General features: G+C 47.5%; 2 protein-coding genes across 5 annotated transcripts in view; one reads left to right on the top strand and one right to left on the bottom strand.

Moving 5' to 3' along the window:
- Positions 1–200: 200 nt before the first annotated feature.
- Positions 201–26,641, top strand: part of Slc26a5 (solute carrier family 26 member 5) — a 54,611-nt gene continuing 28,170 nt past the window's right edge. For 3 of the 4 annotated variants that reach the window (XM_040735196.1, XM_040735197.1, XM_040735195.1), the window contains exons 1-2: positions 23,930–24,036; positions 26,102–26,268. In XM_040735196.1, the coding sequence (XP_040591130.1) occupies positions 23,940–24,036; positions 26,102–26,268 (264 nt within the window). In that variant the 5' untranslated portion in view covers positions 23,930–23,939. Of the gene's footprint in view, positions 353–1,184; positions 1,325–23,925; positions 24,037–26,101; positions 26,269–26,641 lie in introns of those variants that run through there. The other variant, XM_040735198.1, reaches the window with a different exon arrangement.
- Positions 12,293–16,834, bottom strand: LOC121135848. The gene is given in 5 exon segments (XM_040735194.1): positions 12,293–12,543; positions 12,848–13,300; positions 13,370–13,590; positions 13,593–14,657; positions 14,660–16,834. Coding segments are annotated over 5 exon segments (3,963 nt in total). The 5' UTR covers positions 16,833–16,834; the 3' UTR covers positions 12,293–12,492.

The raw sequence follows: 26,641 nt of genomic DNA, 5'->3' as shown, positions 1-26,641 counted from the left end.
GTTTTTCAGTTTATTTTTGTTGGCTACACTTATTAGTGTCTACTCTACACAACATCATGGGTAGTGTTACGGGGTTCTGAGAGGTCCTCAGAACCTAGAACAACCCAGGGAACAGATGGCTTTTACCATGTACAATGGGTTTTCATTTCTCTCTTAGTGACCATCCAGAAATGCTTGTCTCCTGCTGTCGGTAAATAACCATGGATCATGCAGAAGAAAATGAAATCCCTGCAGCAACCCAGAAGTACTACGTGGAGAGGCCCATCTTTAGTCAACCCGTCCTCCAGGAGAGGCTGCATGTCAAGGACAAGGTCTCAGATTCCATCGGGGATAAGTTGAAACAGGCATTCACGTACGTCTAGCCCATTTGCTCTTCTGTAGCACTCTGCTGTGAGAGTTCAGGGTCACGTGTGTAAAGGGGATCTTTCTGGTGAGCTGGAGGGAGAAGGATTGGGGGGCGCAGAGCCACCCCTGATGTCAGCCCTTTGACTGGTCACATGAACATCACTCATTCCACCTCGTGCCCTGGTTCCATTTCTGTTGCTGTGATAAAGCAGCCTGACAAAAAGCAACGTAAGGAGGAAGGATTTATTTAGCGCGTGCGGTTCCACCATTGTAGGCAGGCAAGGTAAGAACCTAACCCATCATAGCCACAGTCAAGAGCGGGGAGGAACTGACAGGTGGAGCCTCGAGCGCGCTCCTCTCTTATACTATTCAGGACTCCCCCCCACCCCACCCCCCCCCCGCCACGATAGAGTGGGCTATTCTACAATTAGCAATCAAGACAATTCCCCACAGACATCCCATAGACCAATTTGTTCCAAACAGCCCTCATTAAGACTCCCTTCCCAGGTGACTAAGTTATGTTGCTTTAATTAAACCAACCAGCACACCATGTTTATTGGCCTTCTGCTCTGCCTTACATCTATAGAAAGGTTTACATTTCTGTTATCAAATTCTCCACATAGCTCTAAAACATCTACCTCCTCTGTTGTCCCCAGGGATGGCTTAGCCTCTCTGTCTTGGTTCCCATGTGTTGTTTCCCAGCCTGCTCAGCAGCTTCTCAGTCAGTGATTGCGGGTTGCTCCTTACCGCTCACGGAACTGGATGGTAGAGTACCCCCAGTGTGGGTTCTACAGAGATGCTCCTCACTTACAACCTTGTCTGTGTCTTTGTCTTCTTAGATGCACTCCTAAAAAAATAAGAAACATCATTTACATGTTCTTGCCCATCACTAAGTGGTTACCAGCGTATAAATTCAAGGAGTATGTGCTGGGTGACTTGGTCTCAGGCATAAGCACTGGGGTGCTCCAACTTCCCCAAGGTTAGTATAATACATTGCTCTCTCTCTCTCTCTCTCTCTCTCTCTCTCTCTCTCTCTCTCTCTCTCTCTCTCTCTCTCCCTCTCCCCTCTCTGTCTCTGTCTCTGTCTCTCCTCTCGGTGTGTGTGTGTGTGTGTGTGTGTGTGTGTGTGTGTGTGTGTGTATGTGTGTGTGGTGTCTTTCATTGTCTGTTTCCCTTGCTTCCAACACCTCAAATAATTGTTTCACCTGTGTTCCTCATAGTTGCAGATTCGTGTTTTGTTTTGTTTTTGTCATATTGTCCTAGTAACTTCTACCTTTCTAAACAACTTTTTCAGAAACTTAAGAAGCCTTGGGATTATTCACAGTAGAAATTAGTGGTACTGATTTGAAGATAAATAAGTTGCTCAGTCAACAACTTGTTGTAGTAGTGATAAATTTCTTGTTTCTAGACCCATGGCATAACTAAAAGGGATTATGATGTACTGAATTTTCTTTTCAACACTGTGGTCTTATCTGTAATATAAGAACATTAGAAAATATCAGCCTGTGAGCCAGATATGGTGGTATACACCCTTTATTCTAAAACAGATGGAACACTGTGATTTCAAGGCCAGCTTGGTCCAAATATCAAATTCTGGGACAGCCAGGGCTACACAGTGAAACCCTGACTAAAAAAATAAAAAACCAAAAACTCAGTCTGTTACTTATCAAGTATGTTTCTGGTTCCCCTTTCCCTGAGAACTAACTAACTGTCCAATTTGGGACTGATTCAAGAAACAAATAATGGTACATACACATTTGTTTTGTTTTTTTGTTTTTCAAGACAGGGTTTCTCTGTGTAGCCCTAGCTGGCCTGTAACTCACTCTGAGACCAGGCTGGTCTCTAACTCACAGAGATCCACCTGCCTCTGCCTCCCGAGTGCTGGGATTAAAAGTGTGTGCCACCACTGCCCAGCTACAAACACATTTTAAAGGTATAAACACCATAAAAGAAAAGGCAGGACACTGAGATATTGTTAGCAGCTAGTTTAAGAAAAGAAGCAATGAAAATTTCTTTGGAAAGTGGATTCAACATGCATTGGTACAAGCGACTGTAATTAAACTCGGTGGTTCGCACAAGGACAAGGAGGACATCAAAGTGGGAAGGGTTGCTATAAAGAGGACTCAAAAAGGAGAGGGGTGAGAGGGTAAGAGAGGGAGAAAGTGACCAAAGTTTACTACAGACGTGTTATGAAATTACTTAGAAATCCACGTGAGCTGAGACCTCAGGCAGGTGAAAACGGGAAAAGTGCTCACACAGAAGGAACCGCATGAGCTACACTGTGGTCCGTAAAAATGCTAAGTGTAGTTTAAGGGCCAAGAGGAAGGCGGGGAACCAGGGGCGAAGGTACCAGATAGTGACACCTGGGAGTCCTCCAGTGAAGATGCTAGAGGGACACCGAGTGCCCTAGAATAAAACTCACCAACAAATGAGGTGATATTTCTCATGAGGCTTTAATAAAAACAGAGGCTAGCCTGGCCTCCTGACATATGCCTGTAACCCTTGCTATTCAGAGGCTGAGGCAGGAGGGTTACATGTTCATGGCCTCCCCTCAACTCAGCCTGAGAAACAGCAAGCTCCTGTCTGAAAATAAAAGGTAGCTCAGTGGTAGAACACCCCAAGGCCCTAGGTTCAATCCCCAGTAGAGAGGAGAGAAAGTTGAGGGAGACCACCCAGGATAACTAGGGCCAGCAAGATGGCTTGGTGGATAAAGACACTAACTCAGTAGCTAGGGACACACATAAGGGTGGAGGTGTGGGCATTTTGGACGGATCGGGTGGGACAGGTATTCTGGCACTCGGGAGTCACAGAATACTAAGTGTTACACAGCTCAGATGGAAAGGGATCCTTGAGCTCGGGAGCCAAGGATACTGAGTGTTACACAGCTCAGGTGGAAAGGTATCCTGGAGCTCAGGAGCCAAGGATCACCACAGGTCGTAGCAGCTTACAGCCCTGCCTCAGGGAAAGGCTTCTCCAGTCTATCAGCTCTGCTCCGGAAGAATAGGGTCTTCCAGCTGGGGATGTTTGCCCAGTGTAGCAGTTTTGCTTGGCAGGAGAAGGTTTCCCCGGGCAAAGATGCTACAGTTCAGCTCTGTTCCCGGGAGTGAAGAGCCTAACAACTCAGCTCTGCCAGGGGAAGGTTTCCCCAGCAGAAGTGTTACAGCTCTGCTTGCTCTGCTCTGCCCAGGGTTGTCTCTGCTCAAAAAGAAGGTCTCACCCAAAGCTCATCCAAGGAGTTTATTGGGAGGGAAGAATCCAGGAGAGTGGCTGCCCTCTGCCAGAGTAGCATGAACAGCAGGGTAGCACCACCAATGTCTACAAGCTGAACAGACACAGGGTTTATTTATATAGGGCTTCCAGGGTGGGGATTGGTCAGATTTTAATCTCCTACTCAGTGATTGGCTAGTTTTCTGCACAGGGGTTCGGGTCAGAGTGTGTTTCTGCTCTGGTTTCAGGGTCAAAGTGTGTTTCTTTCACTGGTCCTTTTTAGCCTTTTGGCTCTAGTTTTAGGGCCTGGGTGTATTTCTTTCAGGGACAAAGTGTATTTCTTTGACACTGGTTTCAGGGCCAGGGTACATTTCTTTGGTTCTGGTTTCAGGGCCAAAGTGTGTTTCTTTGGCTCTGCTCTAGATGTGTTTCTTTTCCCTACAGCAGGGAGACCTGATGTGATAGAGTTATCCTCTGGACTGCATGTGTGCACCATGGCACAAATATGCACACAGGCACACACATGTGCACAGACACACATGTGCTTATAATAAAATACAAACCTCTTATGAAAACAAAGAATGGACTTATCAGAAACAGAAATAGTGGAGAGGTGAGTCTTTGAAGAGATAAGAAAATCCCACTGCATATATGAAATAATCTTCAGTTGCTGTTACTAAAATAACCATTGGAGAATCAAACAGAGCTCACTAAAACCAAATCTCAGATGGTTCCCGGAATAACATTTGGTAGAGAGTTGGAAATTAGAATAGAGGAAATCTCCCGGAAACATAAATAAATCAGTAGCTATAAAAAAAAGAAGATTAACACCTGTCAGAGGGAGGCCGGAGCTTCAGGCTGAGAGCAGCTTCAGTGAGAGGCTTGAATCAGCATCAGACGAAGACCCGAGCTTCAAACCCCTGAGCAGCAGCATCAAAGGGAGGCTGGAGCTTCAGAACTGGGAGTAGCATCACAGGTAGCTTTGAGCTTCAGGACCCAAGCACATCAGTGAGTGGCTCTGATCCCAGCCCAGAAGCAGCATCAGAGAAAGGCCCGAACTTCAGGGCCCTCAGCAGCAGTGTCAGAGGGAGGCCGGAGCAACAAGGGAGACATGAGCCTAAGAACCGGGAGCAGTGTCAGAGGGAGGACCCATCCTCAGGCCCAGGAGCAAGGCGTGATCACTGGGTGAAGAAACAGCAGCGCTTTCCAGCAGTAGCTTCCAGAAACTATTGCAAAAGGTTCCTCTGGGAAAGAGCACCTGAATCCCAGCCAGCATCCATGGCCATTTCTCTGTGGGAGACACTCCGCTACTGCATCAACCACTGGACCCTTAGCCCCATCTACACCTCCAGTGGGGGTGGCATCCATCTGAACTGTAGCCCCACCTGCACCTCAAGGAGCGACCACCTGAGCACTGGGTCCACTTCTACCAGGAGGAGCGTTCACCAGAAGCTCTGTTCTACTTGTGCCTGAAGGAGAGGTCAACGGAGTCACAGCCCCCAACCATACTGATTGGAGAAAGAAAGACCCCCCTGAAGCACGAGCTCCACATATACTGATTAAAGGAAGAGGTGCATAGACGGCAATGTAAGAACACGTTCAACAGTATAAAAGGCAAGACCTGAACATCCCAACACAGATGAAGTAGAAGAAAAAGACCTAAAAATAACATTATGAGGATGACTAAGCCCTTAAAGAGGAAATGAAAATTTCTCTTAAAGAAATGGAGGAAAAGACAAACAAAAAATTGGAAGATATTCTCTTAAAGAAAACCAAGAAAAAGAAATCAAACAAGTGAAGGAAACAATTCAAGACATGAAATTTGAAATAGAGGCAGTAAAGAAAACACAATATGAGGGAATTCTGGAAATGGAAAATCTGGATAAATGATCAGGAACCACAAATGCAAGAGATGGAAGAGAGAATCTCAGGCATTGAAGACAACTTGGAGGAAACAGATTCACTGGCCAAAGAAAAATTTAAATTCAACAAATCCTTAACACAAAACTTGCAGAAAATCTGTGACACCATGAAAAGACTGAACCTAAGAATAATATGGATAGAAGAAAGAGAAGTCCAACTCAAAGGCACAGTAAATATATTCAACAAAAGCATAGAAGAAACCCCCCAACCTAAAGGACATGAGTATGAAAGTACATGAGGCCTAGAGAACACCAAATAGTAGACTAAACAAAAAATAAAAGTTTCTCACCACATAATAATCAAAACAATAAACATACAGAATAAAGAAAGAATATTAAGAGCTGCAAAGGAGAAAGGCCAGGTAACACATAAAGGCAAACATATCAGGATTGCACCTGACTTCTCAACAGGAACAATGAAAGCCAGAAGGTCCTGGTCAGATATTGTGCAGACACTAAGGGACCACAGATGCCAGCTTCCAATCACCATAGAGAAAACAAGATATTCCATGATAAAACCAAATTTAAATAATACCTATACACAAACTGAAAGACCCCCAGAGTGGGGAGACCCTCACTCAAGTCTCGGGATAAGCTGACACCCCAATAATTCAAGAGAGACCGTTCTTGATGCAAACACATGAGGTTTATTCCGGGAACCAGTGCACTGGGGCCGAGCTCATAACCCTCGCAGGGGCAGAGGAGTTCGACCCCTAGTATCTGCAGTCGGGGGTTTTTAAAAGGGAAAAACTGAATGGGGGAGTTATGCAAACATCATAAAGGATGGGGAAGTTAGGTAAACAACATAAACATAAAGGATGAGGAAGTTAAATGATAGCTTATGTCTTAACAGGAAGTTTATCTCAAGCAAGCATTCTTTGAGCATTGTACAGTTAAACATTGAGCAGGAATGTGGTGAGCTAGTTCCTGGATCAGGGTGTGTTATCTTTTAGGTTTATCTTGAGGTCTCCGGTTTCTCAGGAGAGGGCAGAAGGACAAGTTACTCTGTGATGGGCTAGTCACTAGGGGTCTAAAAATGTTGAGTTGGGATCTCTCAAAACCAGCACTACAGAAAGTGCTAGAAGGAAAACTTCAACCCAAGAAAACATCTACATCCACAAAACACAGGAAATAGATAAGCTTACAGCAGCAAACCCAAAAGAAGAGAATTGAACACAAAATGCTGTCTCCAACAACAACAAAAAATAACAGGAACTAGCAGTCACTGGTCACTAATATCCATTAATATAAATGGTCTCAATTCACCTATAAAAAGACACAGGCTAACAGATTGGATATGAAAACAGAATCCATCCTGCTGCAGACAAGAAACACACCTCAAACTCACAGACAGACATTACCTCAGAGTAAAGGGTTGAGAAAAAAATTTCTGATCAAATGGACCTAAGAAATAAGCTGGTGTAGCTATCTTAGCAGCTAACAAAATAGACTTCAAACTGAAATCAATCAAAAGAGATGAAGAAGGTCATTCCATATTCATCACAGGAAAAATCCAGCAAGAGGAAATCTCAATTCTGAACACCTATGCCCCAAACACGAGGGCTCCTGCATCTGTAAAAGAAACATTACTAAAGCTTAAATCACAAATCAAGCGCCACACACTAACAGTGGGAGACTTTAACACCCCATTCTCACCACTGGACAGATCTGCCACACAGAGGTTTAACAGAGAAATATGGGAACTAACAGAGGTTATGACTCAAATGGACTTTACAACATCTATAGAACATTCCACCCAAACACAAAAGAATATACTTTCTTTTCAGCACTTCATGGAACCTTCTCAAAAATAGACCACATACTCAGTAACAAAGCAAATCTCAACAGATAAAAAAAATGTTATAAGCCAGGCGTTGGTGGCGCACGCCTTTAATCCCAGCACTTGGGAGGCAGAGGCAGGCGGATCTCTGTGAGTTCGAGGCCAGCCTGGTTTACAAGAGCTAGTTCCAGGACAGCCTCCAAAGCCACGGAGAAACCCTGTCTCGAAAAATCAAAAAAAAATTGTTATAAACACCTGTACCGTATCACATCACCACAGTTTAAAGTTAGAACTCAACAGCAACATTAATTTCAGAAATCCCACAAACACATGGAAATTGAACAATGATCAACTAAACCACCACTGGGTTAAGGAAGAAATGAAGAAAAAAAATAAAAGACTTCCTAAAACTTAATGAAAATGACCACACAACATACATAAACTTGCTGAGAGGAAAGTTCATAGCACTAAAAGAAACTGAAAAAAAGATCCACACTAGTGAATTAACAGAACAACTGAAAGCTCTAGAACAAAAAGAAGATGCCAGGAAATAATCAAAGTGAGGGCTGAAATAAACGCACCTTTATCCAAACTAACCAAAAGACACAGAGAGAATATCCAAATTAACAAAATCAGAAATGAAAAGGGGGACATAGCAACAGACACTGAGGAAATCCAGAGAATCATCAGTTCATACTTTAAAAACCTGTACTCCACAAAATTGAAAAGCTTTAAGGAGATAGACAATTTTCTAGATAAGCACCACATGTCAAAATTGAATCAAGAACAGATAAACAACTTGAATACACATATAACCCCTAAGGAAATAGAAACAGTTATCTATAATCTGCCAACCAAAAACATCCCAGGTCCAGATGAATTCAGTGCAGATTTTTACCAGATGTTCCAAGAAGATCTAATACCAATAATTCTCAAATTATTCCATACAACAGAAACAGAATGGACATTGCCAAATTATTTTTATGAGGCTACAATTACACAGATATCCAAATCACACAAATACACAACCAAGAAAGAGAATTACAGACCAATTTCCCTCATGAACATACATGCACAAATAATAAAATACTGGCAAACTGAATTCAAGAACACATCAGAAAAATCATCCATCATGATCAAGTAGGATTCATCCCAGAGATGCAGGGATGGTTCAACATATGAAAATCCATCAATGTAATCCACCATATAAACAAACTGAAAGAAAAAAACACATAATCATTTCACTAGATGCTGAAAAAAAACCTTCAACAAAATTCGACATCCCTTCATGATAAAGGTCTTGGAGAGAATAGAGATAAAAGGAACATACCTAAACATAATAAAGGCAACATACAGTAACCCAACAGCCAACATCAAACTAAATGAAAGGAAACTCAACGTAATCCCACTGAAATCAGGAACAAGACAAGGCTGTCCACTGTCTCCATATCTATTCAACATACTGGAAGTTCTAGCTATAGCAACAAGACAACAAAAGGAGATCAAAGGGATACATATTGGAAAAGAAGAGGTCAAACTCTAGCTATTTGCTGACGATATGATAGCACACATAAGTGACCAAAAAAATTCTACCAGAAAACTCCTACAATTGATAAACACCTTCAGTGATGCAGCAGGACAGAAGATTAACTAAAAAAAAAAATCAGTAGTCCTCCTATATACAGATGACAAACGGGCTGAGAAGTAAATCAGAGAAACACCACCCTTCACAATAGCCACAAATAACATAAATGTCTTGGGGTAACTCTAGTCAAACAAGCCAGAGACCTGTATGACAAGAACTTCAAGTCTTTAAAGAAAGAAATTAAAGAAGATATCAGAAAATGGAAAGATCTCCCACACTCTTGGATAGGTAGGATCAACATAGTAAAAATGCCAATCCCACCAAAAGTAATCTACAGATTCAATGGAATCCCCATCAAAATGCCAGCACAATTCTTCACAGACCTTAAAAGAACAATACTCAATTTCATGTGGAAAAACAAAAACCCAGGATAGCCAAAACAATCCTGTACAATAAAGGATCAGCTGGGGGCATCACCATCCCTGACGTCAAGCTCTACTATAAAGCTATAGTAATGAAAAGTTTGGTATTGACATAAAAACAGACAGGTGAACCAATGAAATATAATCAAAGACCCCAATATCAACCCACACACCTATGAACACATAACTTTTGAGAAAGAAGCTAAAATTATACAATTAAAAAAAAGAAAATGTATTCAACAAATGGTGATGTTGACAATTAGAAAAATGCAAATAGATCCATGTCTGTCTCCATGCACAAAATTCAAGTCCAAATGGATCAAAGACCTCAATATAAATCCATCCACACTGAACCTCATAGAAGAGGGAGTGGGAAATACATTTGAACGCATCGGCACAGGAGAACACTTCCTAAATAGAACACCAGTAGACTCTGAGAGCAACAATGAATAAATGGGACCTCCTGAAACTGAGAAGCTTCTGTAAAGCAAAGAACTCAGTCAACAAGACAAAATGGTTCCCTACAGAATGTGAAAGACCCCCGTACCTGGGATACTTTCAATCTGAGAGACCCCCCCAAGGATCAGCGAGGCCACACGTATGGATGCAATCAGCAAGAGGTTTTATTGATCACACATACGGGTACCCGGGCGTCTTGGTCTCGGGAACCAAGCACGCCCAGATGGGGAACGGGGATGCTTTATATAGCGAAAAGCGTGGGTACAGAAGCGGATGCATGGTCACAGGATTTCCATTGGTCAAATTTAATGAGGCGAGAGGTTAGACTGGGGCCACCTGGCTTGAATACAAGGAAGTCGCAGGTGGCTGACTTAGCTTTCATCTCGGGCACATTGTGGATGGGAAACTCCCCAGTTTTAACTCCCCAGTTTCGGATGGCCGACCATTAATATCCTGTTTGTCAAGCCCTCGAGGCGCCAGGGGCCCTCGACCTTAGCGTGAACTCAGACAGTTCCTGGTGGGCTATGTCGGGAGGAGGTCTTTCATTCCCCCATTTCTCTTGTGACTGAATGGAATCCTTCATTCAAGTGGTTTAGTCAACCCTGGATCCATCTGTTTAAGTTGTTGATACTGTTGTGTTAAAACCATTGCATGTATGACAGAGAACCTATCCTTCACGAACTGGGTTAAACGGTTAAGAAGGCAGGGCCCCAATATCAGAATGAGAATGAGAACCATTATGGGCCCTGTTATGGCAGAAATTAGGGTAGTAGACCAGGGTGACCTATTGAACCAGCCCTCAAACCAACCCTGTTGGGCATCTAAGAATTTCTGCCTCCGATCTAATCTCTGCCTCAGCTTGGCCATGTTGTCTCTCACGATTCCAGTGTGGTCGGTGTAAAAGCAACATTCTTCCTTTAGAGCTACGCATAATCCCCCTTCCTTAAGGAACAATAAGTCCAGACCTCTCCTATTCTGCAAGACTACTTCAGACAGAGACTTGAGTGACTTCTCGAGGGCCGTTACCGATTCCTCAAGGATTCTAATGTCCGACTGCATGGCTGTCTGCAGTTGATGGTACTGGGTGGTTTCTGAGAGAGCCTTAGCACCAGTGCCTATCCCGGCCGCTATTCCCCCAACCCCCAATATGAGGGCCAGCGTTAATGTGACCGGCTCCCTCCTAATTCGAAGTTGGGATCTTTCTTCGAACTGGCTGACAAAATATTCTGAGGTATGATAAGTAATTCTCGGCCATAGCTGGACTAGGACACAGTAGTCCCGGGACATGTTCATAACGGCGGTAGATACACAGGGAGTCAGACCTGTGCTGCACGCCCAGTAAGTGCCATTAGGGGCGGCCAAATAGTATGCTCCTGGGCCCAAGGTCTGGGTAGAGTTGCAGAGGGGGTATGAGAGGGAGGAATTTTCCCTAGACATGTACCCTGTCCTGAGACTTCAGTTAGGGTCAATCGGTGTGAGGATCCCTCGGTACACGTAGGCGGTGGGGAAGTGTGGTTGGAGTAGTTCCCGACCACTGCAGTGCCCTCATAGTAGGGAGGGCTTGACATCAAGCAGAGCCAGCAATCCTGAGTCTTGTCAGGTTGAGTCCCATTTAGGGCTAGGTAGGCCCCTTGGATAAGGCCTATAAGCCGGTCCCCCGTGCCGGGTTGGGCAGCCTCAGTGGTGCTGGTGGGGGGCGAATTGGTGGCGTTCAGTGAGGGAAGGCGTTCTGGCTTAGGGGCGGATGGGTCGGAGGGATGCCGTTGGTCCGCCAGCACGGGGTTTGGCCCGATAGGGGCCGAACTAGTTTGGGCGGTTAAACGGATTTTGAGGATAACACCTCTATCTTCCCATGGCATGTGCCATCTCAGTCCCCAGGTTTTTCCTTTTAACCACTGAGTATAGTCCTGTTTGCCTTTTTGGGTGAAGGTAATGTTGAGGGGGAGACAGGTAGCTGAATTGCAGGAGCCCCATCTACCAGGGCCATAATCACAATCAAAGCGGCCCAGAGGGGGCCGTGAATAATTATGGTGTATCTCAATCAGGTCCCAGGATGATCTGGGTTTCCAGTAGGCATCCCCCGTGGTCTCACAACCCCAATTGGCGCAGAAATAACTCTCGTATCCCCCACATCTTAAGACTCGAGACTGTCTTTGTTGAGGACAGACGTAGAAGTCCATTTGTGCCAGGAGACATCTAGCTCTAGGATTGCGGCACCCTTGTGGCCAGGTCTTTCCTAGGGGTGGCAGGGGAGACTGTATATTTTGAGTCATCTCATGGGCCCCGACTGTGGAGATATCCCAGGTCTCCAGCCCGGTGGCCAGGTGGCAGAAGTCGGGAGTGAGGGCGGGCCACCAGGTACCCGGCGCGTGGTAGCCTGAGAGAGACCAGATCATCTCCCCCGTCTGGGAGAACACCTGCCAAGTTAAGAGCTGCAGGGTGTGAGGGCTTCCCTCTACTCGCACAAAGCACAGTAAAATAATTAAACAACTCGGGAGAGTCTTATCTTTAGAGGGTTCTGGGTGCGATGGGCTGTCCATGTTCCTTGTGGCTGAGGGTCGTTTGATCGGACTGGCTTGATGTGGCTCGCGTGGATCCAAGCGGCAATCCCGTCAACCTTTACCGCGGTAGGGGTGGTCAACAGAACCAAATATGGTCCCTTCCAGCGAGGTTCGAGGTTTTTGGTCTGATGGCGTCTGACCCAGACAGCGTCTCCGATCTGATACGGATGGGGCACGACCGGATTGTCTCTTTGGTCCCGGTACGCCTGGGCTAGAGGTTCCCACACCTCCTTCTGGACCAGCTGGAGGGCCTGTAGATGGGCTTGTAGAGAAGGGGTATTAGCATAGTCAGAAACATCGGGGCCTAAGAAATTAACAATAGGCACCGGGGCCCCAAACAGGATCTCAAATGGGGTTAACCCATGTGGTCCGGGCGTGTTCCTAGCCCGATACAGGGCAAGTGGTAGCAGGAGGACCCAGTCTCTAGTGCCAGTTGCAAGCGTTAATTTGGTTAAGGTCTCCTTAATCGTTCTGTTCATTCTCTCTACCTGTCCTGAGCTCTGGGGTCTGTATGCACAATGTAGTTTCCAATCAATCCCCAACAAGGTGGCCACTGTTCTGCTTACCTGGGAGATGAAGGCGGGACCATTATCTGACCCTACTACCTGGGGCATCCCATATCGGGGGAAGATTTCTTCCAATAGCTTCTTGGCCACCACAGCGGCAGTCTCGTGTCTTGTCGGGAATGCCTCCGGCCATCCTGAAAAGGTATCTACAAAAACCAGTAGATATTTATATCCATACTTGCCCGGTTTTATTTCAGTAAAGTCTACTTCCCAGTGAGTGCCGGGCCTGTGACCTCTGGTTCTTATACCCGGAGGCAGCTTGATTTTAGAAGCATTCACCCTGGCGCAGGCGTCACAACGTTCGGTGATTTCTTTGAGAAGATCGTTCTTCTGTAGAAAGAAGTAGACCTCTTCCTCCCGTTCCAGAAGCTTTTTCATTTTCTGGTAGCTGAGATGCGTGAGGCGATGCAGCCAGGAGATCAAATGGCGGCCCATTTCGTAGGGCAACACTACCTTTCCTTGGTACATCCATTTCCCAGTTTTTAGATCTTCCCGTGCTCCCAGGGAGCGCAGAGCCTTGACATCTTGTTCCGTGTATTCCCATCGGGAGTCATCATGATGAGGTCTAGAGTCAACCGATAGGACTTCGACCCGTTTTCCCTCGGTGGCGGCCGCCCTCGCCGCCCAGTCAGCCATCCTGTTGCCTCTTGCAACTGGAGTGTCCCCTTTCTGGTGCCCCGGGCAATGGATGATACTGAGAGCTCGCGGCAGATGGATGGCCTGTAGCAAGGCTAGTATTTCTTTTTATTTTTAATCTCTTTTCCCTCCGAAGTAAGCAAACCTCTCCTTCTGTATATTTCGCCATGGATGTGGGCCGTGGCGAAGGCATATCTGCTGTTGGTATACACCGTCAATCTCCTTCCCTCCGCCAGTCTTAGAGCCTGGGTCAGAGCTACGAGCTCCGCTTTCTGAGCGGAGGTTCCTGCAGGTAGAGCTTGGGACCATATTACCTGATCTTCCGTGGTCACCGCCGCTCCGGCCCGCTGCTCTCCGTGCTCCACGAAGCTGCTCCCGTCCGTGTACCAGACGTGTTCAGGGTTGGGGAGGGGCAAGTCTGAGAGGTCTGGGCGAGTGCCATGTACCTCGGCCAGAATCTGCTGACAGTCATGGTGTTCGGGGGTGCCAGGGAGAGGTAGGAGGGTGGCCGGATTTAAGGCCACCGGGGCCCCATACCGGATTCGGTCGGTATCTAATAGTAAGGTTTGGTAATGAGTCATTCTCGCATTGGTGAGCCATCTGTCCGGAGGTTGCCGGATGATTGCTTCAACAGCATGCGGGGCCAGAATGGTAAGGGGTTGACCCATAGTCAGTTTGCCAGAATCTTTAACCAGAATTGCTATCGCCGCTACCATCCGGAGGCAGGGTGGCCATCCTGCGGCCACTGAGTCCAGTTTCTTGGATAAATAGGCCACCAGCCTCCTCCATGGTCCCAGCTTCTGGGTTAACACCCCCTTCGCGTAGCCCTGTCTTTCGTCAACGTATAACTCGAAGGGCTTCAGCAAGTCGGGCAGTCCCAGGGCCGGGGAGTGTAGGAGGGCCTGTTTGATATTCTCAAAGGCCTGCTGCTGGTCCGTTCCCCAGTTATAGGGGATACGGGTCCGCGTGAGGGGATAGAGGGGAGCGGCCAACTCAGCGAAACCCGGGATCCAGAGGCGGCAGAACCCTGCGGTCCCCAGGAATTCCCGTAATTGACGGGGGGTTCTTGGGGTGGGAATGTTCAGAATGGTTCACTTTCTGGCCTCAGTTAGCCACCTCTGCCCCTCCCTTATTTTGTAGCCCAGATAGGTCACTTGTTTTAAACAGAGCTGGGCTTTTTGGCCGACGCCCGGTACCCCAGACTCCCCAAGACCTGGAGTAGGGTCTCGGTACCCCGGCGACAGTCTTCCTCTGACGTAGCCGCCAGCAGCAAATCATCTACGTACTGGAGCAGAATCAGAGAGGGGTGCTGGACCCGAAAAACGGCTAGATCCCGGTGCAGTGCCTCGTCAAAGAGAGTGGGGCTGTTCTTAAACCCTTGGGGTAGCCTTGTCCAGGTCAGCTGACCGGAGATTCCCCGAGCTGGGTCTCTCCATTCAAAGGCAAATAACAACTGGCTGTTGGGGTGTAGCCTCAAGCAAAAGAAGGCATCCTTGAGGTCCAGGACCGTATACCAGACGTGGGTAGGCGATAGCCCACTAAGGAGGTTGTAGGGGTTGGGCACTGTGGGGTGTAGATCTTCAACCCGTTTATTAACCTCTCGGAGGTCCTGGACTGGTCTGTAGTCCCCCGTTCCTGGTTTTCTGACTGGTAATAGAGGGGTGTTCCAGGGGGACTTACAGGGTACGAGGATCCCTTGATCCAACAGTCTATTGATGTGAGGAGCTATGCCTTCTCTGGCTTCCTTGGACATTGGGTACTGCTTTATGGCGATTGGGATGGCGTTCGCTTTCAGGGACACAATTATGGGTGGCTGGCTATCGGTGAGACCCATGCCCCCGGTCTCTGCCCATGCTTGGGGGTACTTGAGTAGCCATCCCTCCATATCGGTTGGGGCCTTTTTGCTTCGTTCATGTAGTCTATATTCATCTTCTATGGACAAGGTGAGCACATGCAACGGCTTTCCCGACGGGTCAGTGATGCTGACCCCAGTCTTTTCAAAATGTATCTGAGCCTTTTGTTTAGTTAATAAGTCCCTACCCAGTAATGGGTATGGACAGTCTGGGACATGGAGGAAGGAGTGGGTTACCTTGCCAGTCGCTAGTTGCACTTGCCGGTCGGTGGTCCAGCGGTAGGTCTTCCCTCCTGTGGCTCCCTGGACCCAGGCCGTGCGGCCGCTCAACGTGCCAGGAGACCTGGTCAAAACGGAGTGCTGTGCCCCTGTATCCACCAGGAAGGTGACGGGGTGCCCCCCCAACGTGTAGGGTTAGCCGCGGCTCAGGGGGGGGGGCTCCTGGCCTCGACTCCCCTAGTCTTCTAGGTTTAGGAGAGAAGTTGAGGCCTGGGGTCTTGTATTTCTGTTCCGATTTTGCTTCTTTGGGCACTCCCGAGCCCAATGTCCCCGTTCTTTGCAGTAGGCACACTGATCTTTATCTACCCTGGGTCCTCTTCGATCTCCTCCTTGTCTATCCTGCCGCTGTCTCTGTCCTGACACTACAGTGGCCATCAACCGTGAAAGCTCCCTCTGTCTCCTTTTATCCCTGGCATTTTCTCTCTCTTCCATCTCCTTTCGCTGCCTTTCCTCCCTCTCAATGTTTTCTCTTCTCCAACGCTCTTCTCTCTCTTCCTGGCTCTCTCTATTATTGAATACCTTCTCTGCCTCCTTTAGCAAATCAGGGACCGTATACCCCTGTAAATTGTCCAGCCTCTGTAACTTATTACGGATATCTGGGGCGGACTGCCAGATAAACGCCATGGCAAGACCAGTGGCTTGTCCTGGGTCGTCCGGATCGTAAGGCGTATACATGCGGTATGCCTCCTTCAATCTCTCGAGGAACGCGGCGGGCGTTTCCTCTGCTTGCTGCAAAACCTGTTTTACCTGAGCCAAATTGGTGGGGCGCCGAGCTGCCCCCCGGAGACCTGCTATGAGCAACTGGTGATAGAGACGAAGATGGGTCCTACCTGCCTCAGTAGTAAAATCCCATTCCGGCCTGGTTAAGGGAAAGGCCGCATCGATCTCATTAGGGAGCTGGGTAGGCTGTCCGTCCGCTCCCCTCACATTCTTCCGCGCCTCGAGGAGGACCCGCTGCTTCTCCTCAGTGGTCAGTAGCACCTGTAAAAGCTGTTGGCAATCGTCCCAGGTGGGTTGATGAGTCACTAGGACTGATTCTAAAAGGGAGATCAATTGCAAGGGATCTTTAGAAAAAGGAGGATTATTGTTTTTCCAATTATAGAGATCGGAGGCGGAGAACGGCCAGTACTGCAGCTGGCCGTCCGGGCCGGTACGCAGAGGCAGGGCGGTGGAGTCCGCAGGGGCCTGTTCTCGTCGCCCCCTGAGGCGGCTTGCCATAGGTGAGGGGGCTGCCTCATCAGTCGCAGCAGGGCGTTCGGCAGGCATGACCTCTGCCTCATTAGCCGCCTCGTGGGGTGCCTCTTGATATGGAGGCGGCTCCGACAGGAGATCCATAAGCAGAGTCTCTTCCCCTGCAGGCAGGACCTTAGGTTTGGGGAGGGGGGGCGCCTTAGGAGAGGCTTGCACAAGAGCTGGGTATAGGGCGGATCGGGAGTGGGTAGGGGCTGGGAGTGGGGTCAGGGGAGGGGGGAGAGAGGGTGCGGATGGTTTGGCAGACTTGGGGGAGAGAGGGACCACTCCAGAGAGAAACGGCTTGACCCATGCAGGCGGTTTCTGAACCAGAGCTTCCCAGGTGATGATGTAGTCCACCTGGTCAGGGTGTCCATGTGGCCCTGAGTCCATGACTTTTTCTTTTACCTGCCTAATGATGTCTAGGCTAAATGTGCCATCCCGCGGCCACCCGACGTCGAAGGTGGGCCATTCGGAGGCACAGAAAGCTACCCATTTCTTTTTGTGCACTTCAGCTGATTGGTTATGCGCATATTCCTGAATTTCTTTCCAGTGTTCGAGACTGAGGGACAAAGGGGTGGTAATTGCTTGTCCCATTTCTTCCGAAAGGATGAAGACACAAATACCAGTTACAAGAAACAAACACAGAGACAGACAAAGAAGTCGCGCAGCGCGGCTTCGGCGCAAAACCGAAAGCAAATTTTCAGATGGGAGGGCAACCTGCCTCTCTCCCTCCCTCAGTAGGGCTGAAAATCCCTCTCCTTGAGGGACGGCTCCAAACAGGACAGAAAAATGCCTGGGCATAGACCCGTGAGAGCCAAAAATCAGACGCTCCTGGGACGTCTCCCGGAGCCTCAGTGGGGGGGGTTACGAACCTGTCGGTTCCTCCCCTACCGCCAATTACAGATGTACACAGCTGAGTACTACAGACGCAGGCGCGGTTTCAGAGACACATACGATCGGGCGGGCAGACACTGGAGGACACTAGACACCAGACAAACAGCGGATCCGCACAGTCAGCTTACCTCCCAGTGGTGGGTCGGTGGTCCCTGGGCAGGGGTCTTCATCCCGGACGAGCCCCCAAATGAAAGACCCCCGCACCTGGGATACTTTCAACCTGAGAGACCCCCCAAGGATCAGCGAGGCCACACGTATGGATGCAATCAGCAAGAGGTTTTATTGATCACACATACGGGTACCCGGGCGTCTTGGTCTCGGGAACCAAGCACGCCCAGATGGGGAACGGGGATGCTTTATATAGCGAAAAGCGTGGGTACAGAAGCGGATGCATGGTCACAGGATTTCCATTGGTCAAATTTAATGAGGCGAGAGGTTAGACTGGGGCCACCTGGCTTGAATACAAGGAAGTCGCAGGTGGCTGACTTAGCTTTCATCTCGGGCACATTGTGGATGGGAAACTCCCCAGTTTTAACTCCCCAGTTTCGGATGGCCGACCATTAATATCCTGTTTGTCAAGCCCTCGAGGCGCCAGGGGCCCTCGACCTTAGCGTGAACTCAGACAGTTCCTGGTGGGCTATGTCGGGAGGGGGTCTTTCAAATGGAAAAAGATCTTCACCAACCCCACATCTGACAGAGGGTTGATCTTCAAAATATACAAATAACTCAAGAAACCAGACATCAGATTGCCAAAGAATCCAATTAAAAAATGGAATACGGATCTAAACAGAGAACTCTCAACAGAGGAATCTCAGATGCTGGAAAGACACTAAAGGAAATGCTCAACATCCTTAGTCATCAGGGAAATGCAAACCAAAACAACGCTGAGATACCATCTTACACCAATCAGAATGGCTAAGATCAAAACCACCAATGACAGCTTATGCTGGTAGGAGTGCAAACTTGTACAGCCACTGTGGAAATCAGTATGGTGATTTCTCAGAAAATTAGGGCTCAACCTGCCTCAAGACCCTGTAATACCACTGTTGGGCTATACCCAAATGAGGCACATTCACACCATAAGGACATTTGCTCAACTGTGTCATAGCAACATTATTTGTAGTAGCCAGATCTTGGAAACAACTTAAATGCCCCTCAACTGAAGAATGGATTTAAAAGATGTGGTATATTTACACAATGGAGTACTACTCAGCAGTAAGAGACAATGGCATCCTAAAATTCACAGGCAAATGGTCAGAACTAGAAAAAAAAACTTGAGTGTGGCAACCCAAAACCAGAAAGACAAATATAGTATATACTTACTCATGAGTGAATACCAGACATAAAGCAAAAACATACCCAGCCTACAATCCATAACCCCAGAGAAGCTTGAACCCTCTTCCAGAAACAGATGGAAGCAGATGCAGAAATCCACAACTAACAATTGAGCCAAGCTCCTGGAATATAATCAAAGTAAGGGAGGAGTGATAATATGAACAAAGGAGTCAAGACCATGATGGGGAAACCCACAGAATCAGCTGACCCCAGCTAGTGAGAGATCATTGACTCAGGTCTGACAAATGAGGAACCTGCATAAGACCAAACTAGACTCCCCCTTAATCTAGGTGACAATGGTGTGACTGGGACAGTATATGAGGCCACTGGCAGTGGGTCCAAGATCTAACACTAAGGCACAAACTGACTTAGTGGAGCCCATTCTATATGGAGAGATACCTTGCTCAGCCTAGACACAGGGGTGTGGGGGTGGAGAGGTGCCTTGGCCCTGACTCAACGAGATGATGGGACAGACTTAGTAGACTTCCTAGGGGAGGCCTCAGAGCAGATGGGGCAGTGGGAAGAGAGGAGGGAGGGGGAACTGGAATTGGAATGTAAAAGGTAAATTAATAAAGAAGAAAAGGAAAGAAGATAACGCCAATGACCAGTCTCCATGGGCCATAGTTCATCTTGTCAGGCTTCCAGAAGGAAGAGCACAAACAGTGAAGAGCTGCCCAGGAGGAATTCTGCAAGGAATCAGCCTAATGGAAAACAGAGCAGGACAAGATTATTGTGAAGACCAGGAAAACAAATCTTAGTGGCAACGAAAAAGGCATGTCATTGTGTAAGGAGAAGCTGAAGTGCTAGAAAGTCTATGGTTTCTGTTCAAAACTGTTAAGTTAGGAAATGAGTACCACAACAGACACTCTGTAGGATGCTGAGCACACACTAAGTCCCTCAGCCCCATGCCGTTTCCATCGTGTGTTGCTGAGACTGCCATGTGTCATAGGATGCTAGCAGCTTCCTGACCTCTGATCCCAGCCAGCAAGAACACTGCTGTCATGATAAAAATGTCTCTAGAGTTTGCCAGATGTCGCCTAGAGGGAACAAGATTGCTGTCTGTTGAGAAGCCCTGGTTCCAGAAGCTGGAGAGGAAAGAGAAGTACGGAGGCAGAGGACTGCTTTTCTCCCAGCCAGCGCCTCGGAACACCACTCGGCTCTCCAAATAGTGCACGTGACTTTCTTTGCTAGAATAACTTTTTTAAAGGGTGATATCATGGCAGATGAAGCAGGGACACTTTCTAACTCTTCATTTGGAAACTTCAGAGCATTAAAATGCAGTAGATGCATTTTCCAGGTGTCCCAGAAATTTTGCTGAGATCTCAAAGCTGAGGACATATCATCTACATATTGCAGAGATGCCAAAACCAATGCACAGCTATGAGTGACAACCCCTAAACTGTCTTCCATGTGTCACTCCAATAGAATGCAAGGGAAGAGGAGATGGATATACAATTTGGAGTAAGAAAATTCTAGAAAGAAGTGATTCCTTATGCATTTCCTTTCCACTTAGAACAAGTAACCTCTTAATCCCCTCCTCCCTCCCTGCCCCGGTGCCCCCAATTTGCTCAGGAGATCCTGTCCCTTTCCCCTTCTCTGGAGGACCATGTATGTTTCTCTTAGGGCCCTCCTTGTCTTCCAGCTTCTCTGGAGGTGTGGATTGTAGACTGGTAATTCTTTGCTCTATGTCTAATATTCATGTGAGTAAGTACATACAGTGTTTGTCTTTCTGTGTCTGGGATCACTCAGGATGAAAAACCAGGCTCAAAAAAAAAAAAAAGAAGGAAGGAAGGAAGGGTGGGAGAGAGAAAGAAAGATAGAGACTTCAAGTAAATCCTCAAGGGATGTTTCTAGCAGCCTTATTCATAATGGCCAATCCTTGGAAGCAAGATGTCTTTGGTAAGGTAATAGGTTAAAAAAAAAAAAACACTATGCCAGGCATTGGTGGTCCATGCCTTTAATCCTCAGGAGGCAGAGGCAGGCGAATCTCTGTGAGTTTGAAGCCAGCCTGGTCTACAGAGAGAGTTCCAGAACAGGCTTCAAAGCAATACAGAGAAACCCTGTCTCGGAAAAAAAAAAAAACAATAAAACAAAACAAACAAAAAACTATGGTTTACATCCAGAAGATGAACCACTACTCATCATTAAAAGAACTGAGCTGGACCTGACAAGGGTTAACTCTTGAATCCCAGGCTGATGCCTGGGAATCCAGCATGGGGCTGATCAAGACCCCCTGAATGTGGGTGTCAGTGAGGAGGCCTAGGCAATCTATGGGGCCTTTGGTAGTTGACCAGTATTTATTCCTGGCATAGAAATGGACATTGGGTGCCCATCCCACAATGAGAGATGCACTCTCACCCTGGACTCTTGGGGGAGGTTCTAGGCCCTGTCATGGATGAAATGACAGACTATGGACACCCCCATGGAAGAACTCACCCTCCCTGGGGAAAGGAGGGGGTATTGGGTGGGTGGGGGGAGGGGTGGGAGGAGGGGAGGGAAAGGGAGAAGGATGTGTGATTGACATGTGAAGAAACCTTGTTTCTAATTTGAATTTAAATTTAAAAATAAAATTTTTAAATTAAAAAAATTCAATGTTGTTTTAGTTGCTGACTTGAGTTTCATTTCAAAATATTTGGCTTGGTCTTAGGATGGAATTTTCAACAATTGCTGGTAACAGTTCTGTTTTATACTGGGTATTTATGGAAAGTGCTATCTTCTGTCTTGAGGCTTACAACTAGGAATGCCGGTACACTTGGAAAGACACTGATAATGCTCTATAAGGACCTCCTGTAGCATCAAAGGTTCAGTCAAGTCTTAGACCTTGATGTGGAAAGAAGTCCATCATCTCACTGCTATTTAAAATTTCCTTTTTCCTTTAATAAATTGTAAAAGCATATGTACTCCAAAGAATTGTCTTCAAATGGTGTGCTATTAGCAAATGTCTGAGTTGTATATATGTTTTATATATCTATACAGCTGGGTGCATGTAAAAATTTCTTAGGGAAAAAGGTCTAACAAGTAAAATAAATTTAGTAAGTCCCTGTCTGTGGGAAGGGATAAAAAAAAAAAAAAAACTGAGCTGTGGGTTGGGGATTTAGCTCAGTGGTAGAGCACTTGCCTAGCAAGTGCCAGGCCCTGGGTTCGGTCCTTGGCTCTGGGGGAAAAAAAAGAGAGAAAAGTGAGCTTTCCAAGTGATGGAAAGACACAGGAGAAACACGATAGAATGTTTCTGAGTGAGAGGCGTGGATCTGGAAGGGCTGTGTGGTATGCGATCCCCAGTTATGTGATGTTCTGAAAAGGGCAATCTTGGGAGACAGTAAACAGATCAGTGGTGTGTAGGGGTGATCTCACAATATAGTCTACGCCCAAAGGGGCGTGGACCAGGAATGGACACAGGTGAGGATAAAAGGAAGCAAAAGAAAAAGTATGCTCTTTTAGAAGCTGCCACGTTCTGATCTTCCAGCTTGTGTGTAAGATCTTTCTGTGGTAAATATGCTAATTTCCATATTACGTTGACCTCCCTCACCAGTGGTGAGTAGAGATTTGTGATGAACAAGAAGGCCAAGTATAGAGGACTGGAAGCCAAAGAGAATGATTTGGTGAATGGGTGACATCACACACATTTGCAGAAGACACACAACACCAGAATAAGACCAAACACAAACTTTGGGAGGTGATGCCTCAGCATGGTAATATCTTTCTTGCACAAATAAAACCTATCTGAGGGCCAGAGAAGAAAGCGATTTCCTGTTTCTCCCTGCTTATATCCTGTTTCTGCCTAGCTGCGTCACTTCCTGTCTGTCTGTACCGACCTCTGTGGTTAGCCAGTGGCCAGCTCCATTCTCTGACCCCCAGACAGGCTTTATGTGTGCAAGAAAGATATCACCACACCTCAGTGCAGGCTCGCCATTCATAGCAAATGTTCCGCTGTAAGGTGAGGAGCCTTGATGAGCCAGGAAGAACGGGAGAACTCTGCATACAATCTAGTCAATCCATTGTAAACCTATGCCCTGGCCAGCAGGACACAAGGAAGGTCTGGCCCACGGGAACCTGGAATGAAGGGACAAGAGGCACAAGAACCAAAGAACGGACAACAAGACACCGTGGCTGATCAGGCTGCGTTTAAGGAGAATTTCATACAGGCTTATGTAGGGGAAACGAGGAGGGGGATGGGGCAGAGGAATGCAGGACAGTGAGGGAGGGGTCGTTGCCTAGTAACCAGGCCCCTGAAGGTGAGCAGCTAGCAGGTGTTGGCAAGGTGAAAGGGTCGCAGAGGGAGGGGTTAAGTGATCTAATTGTGGAGTGTTTCCTTCTTGCCATCAGCCATTCCTGTGAGCCCAAGTTCTGTTCCTTAGGAAGCTGGGGAGGGGTGGACTATTCTTTAAAAAGGCTGGCAGTATTTACAAGAGGTTCTGAATAACAATGATCGCTCCTAACAAGCCTAAAATGGCTCTGGAAAAAAGTCTCCTTTTAAAAACTAGGGGATGGTGACAGGCCAAGTGTGATGTAAAGACGGATATAAGCTGTCTGGGACTGAACAGAAGAGGCCGGTTGTGTAGGACTGCCCTGGCCACATTGTAACCATCTTCAGCCGTTGTTCAACTCACATCTAGCATGGTTTGCCCGCCCCCATCAACCTCATCCATATAATCCCTCACAGCCCAGCCCAGAGGTTTCTCTTCAGTTATTCTAGGTCTGTCAAGTTTGCCCTCAGGCCTAGCCAGGATCTTGTGGACACCAGATTGTTCGTGGGTGGGGGCAGAACGGGTATCAGCTGTTCATCAGAGAACGAGAGGTAAAAAGGAGCGCACCCCGCCGTTGGCTAACCATGTGCCTTCTGACCCTGCAGGCTTGGCCTTCGCAATGCTGGCAGCTGTACCTCCGGTGTTCGGCCTGTATTCCTCATTTTACCCTGTTATCATGTACTGTTTCTTTGGAACCTCCAGGCACATATCTATAGGTAAGAACTTATATTTGATGACCTAAATTTTTTTCCAAGCTTGGCTGTATGCTTGCTACTCCGGCTTAGTAAACCGTTTGTGACTGCATAACCATTACTTGCTTTAGAAATGCTACCACACCCCAGTACATCAGTGGCCCAGCCTGTGTGAAACCCTGGTTGGTTCCCAGCAGTGGAAACGTGTGTGTGTGTGTGGGGGGGGGGTTCCTTCTTCCTCCTCTTCCTCCTCCTCCCCCTGCCCCAAGACTTCTGCAATTAATAGCTCTCTAGTAACCTTGGGCTAATTAAATGGGCAATCCTCTTGCATAAAAGTGATTGTTTAAAGTTGTAAAATGAGATCAATGCCTTATTGCCCTATATATTTTGCTTGAGTCTAGTTTTCCTTATTTATTTTAGTAGTGATACTCAGGGCTCCTAATCATGTTGCACGCATCTGCATCTGCATCAGACTTCAAGCTCTGAATCATACATGTTCTCTCTTCAGTGCGTTTAGGAGCAGATGCATGGGATTTAATTATAATTCTAGAGCTTTGTGAGGCCGCCAGCTACAAACAAACCCACACAGCGTTTAGATATCTATTGCTTGGTAACAAATGCCACCCAACTTAGAAGCTCACATTGTATATAACTTTTTAAAATAAATTTAAATAAAAAAATAGGATTCCTGAAAAACAACCATTTTACTATCTCTCCCGGTCCCAGGAGATGAGCATCTCAGGAGGACTCACCTAGGCAGCTAGCCTCCTCTCTTCCTGCTTCCTCCTTTCTCCCTCTGCTCCCCCTTCATCTCTCACGCTGTGGTCCCAGAGCTTGCCCACATGGCCCTGCTGGAGCTTGTCCACACATGATGACCCAGGCTCCAGCAGAGGTTTGGAAGCCTTGAACTGGTAAGATTGCTCACCAGCAAAGTAGCCTGGCTCCAAGACTGATGTTCAATCCCTGTGACCCACCAGAGGGAAAGAACTGACTCCCATAAGTTGTCCTGTGATTACCACAATGAGTTGTGAGGTGAAATGCCCACCCCTTTCTCCTGCATGTTGTGGTGTGTGTGAGAGTGAGTGTGTGTGTGTGTGAGTCCGTGCGGGGGCCGGAGGTGAATGGCAGGTGTCCTCTGCTATTACAGTCCACCTCATGCCTTGAGGAGAAGTCTCTCACTGAACCCAGCGTTCGCGGCTTGGCTAGACTGGCTGACCAGTGAGCTGTAGAGACGCACTTCTCCATCCCTCCTCCTCCTCAGCGCTAGGGTCACACACGCACTTCCACACCAGATGTTATGCGGGCGCTATAGATCCTCGCTCGGGTCCTCAAGCTGACAGGCGCTTCACCGACAAAGCTACTGCCCAGCCCTGCAGCATCACTGTGGAGGTCCCCACAAGCGCCGCAGCCAGCTTGCTGAGAAACGATCGCGTGGGGTGAGAAGGGGATCCAGTTCAGCATGGCTTAGTTAGCCGGTATTAGCTCAAATTTCTAAAGTCTAACTCCAGGAAGTTTATTTCACATATTTAAGTATAGTACAGTTTTGGTAATGGTGATCTCAATCCCATGCACACAGTGGAGCTTAAGGCATGACTATATCCAAACTCCTTTGCAAAGGGCGTGTGGCCTCTACCATGAAGATGGGTTTTTCTAGATTAAGGGCCTAGGATCTGGTGTGTTCTTGGCCATATAGTCAGCACAGAGGTCACCAGGTCTCAAAGTATATGTAGCATCTCTAACTATTGATTAAGAAGCAGGGTCTCTGGGAGAAGAAGTCTGGGGGAGTCAGGTGTAGCCTGTCCCCTCTGACAGTGCAGGTCGCCAGGCTGTCAACTACATTCACGCCCAGACTTTGGGGTAGAAAGCAGGCACACACCCCTTCTATTGAAGAGGCAGGTTTGTCTGTGAGCACAGGAACCTCAGAAGTCACCCAGGGCCTCTGCTTTCATTAAAAGGACTCAGGGTCATTCTGTTGGTTAAAACGAAGTTGGGCGGCCCTGAGCAGGGCTCATTCATGGTCGTCACAGCAGAGCGCTGGGCTAACTCCCTGAGCCTCTGCACAGCGCTCACCCATGTGCCTCTGTTGCAGGCCCGTTTGCTGTTATTAGCCTGATGATTGGTGGTGTGGCCGTTCGGTTAGTGCCAGACGATATAGTCATCCCAGGAGGAGTAAATGCAACCAATGGTACAGAAGCCAGAGATGCATTAAGAGTGAAAGTCGCCATGTCTGTGACCTTACTTTCGGGGATCATTCAGGTGAGACTCCAGTGTGGGGAGATAGACTCTGGTTTGTTCATCTGTGAAGTGCCTAGTGAATTCTCTTAACTGGTCTCACTATGTGTGGGCAGAGGCAGACAGCAAAATCCCAAAGCTGGGGGCTCAAGATCCTTAGCCAGTAAGAATGACTAGCAACCCCCCCCCCTTGAGTGTTCCAGAAATCCCAAAAGCGAAACGAGCTTGATTGACGGGGTGGAAGTTGGGAAGAGGCCTCCCTTATGAGCTTGGGGGGAACGGCACGTGTAAGGTCTGCATGAGTGAAGCCCTCACAGGCAGAGTGTAAGCATGGCCAGGGTTCTGAGGCACTCAGGCCATCACAGGTCTAGCATCATTTTCTTTGTGGCCGGTGATC

Source organism: Mesocricetus auratus, unplaced genomic scaffold (assembly GCF_017639785.1).
Source record: "Mesocricetus auratus isolate SY011 unplaced genomic scaffold, BCM_Maur_2.0 Super-Scaffold_100043, whole genome shotgun sequence".
Taxonomy (NCBI): domain Eukaryota; kingdom Metazoa; phylum Chordata; class Mammalia; order Rodentia; family Cricetidae; genus Mesocricetus; species Mesocricetus auratus.
This window is presented reverse-complemented; position numbering and strand designations above follow the sequence as displayed.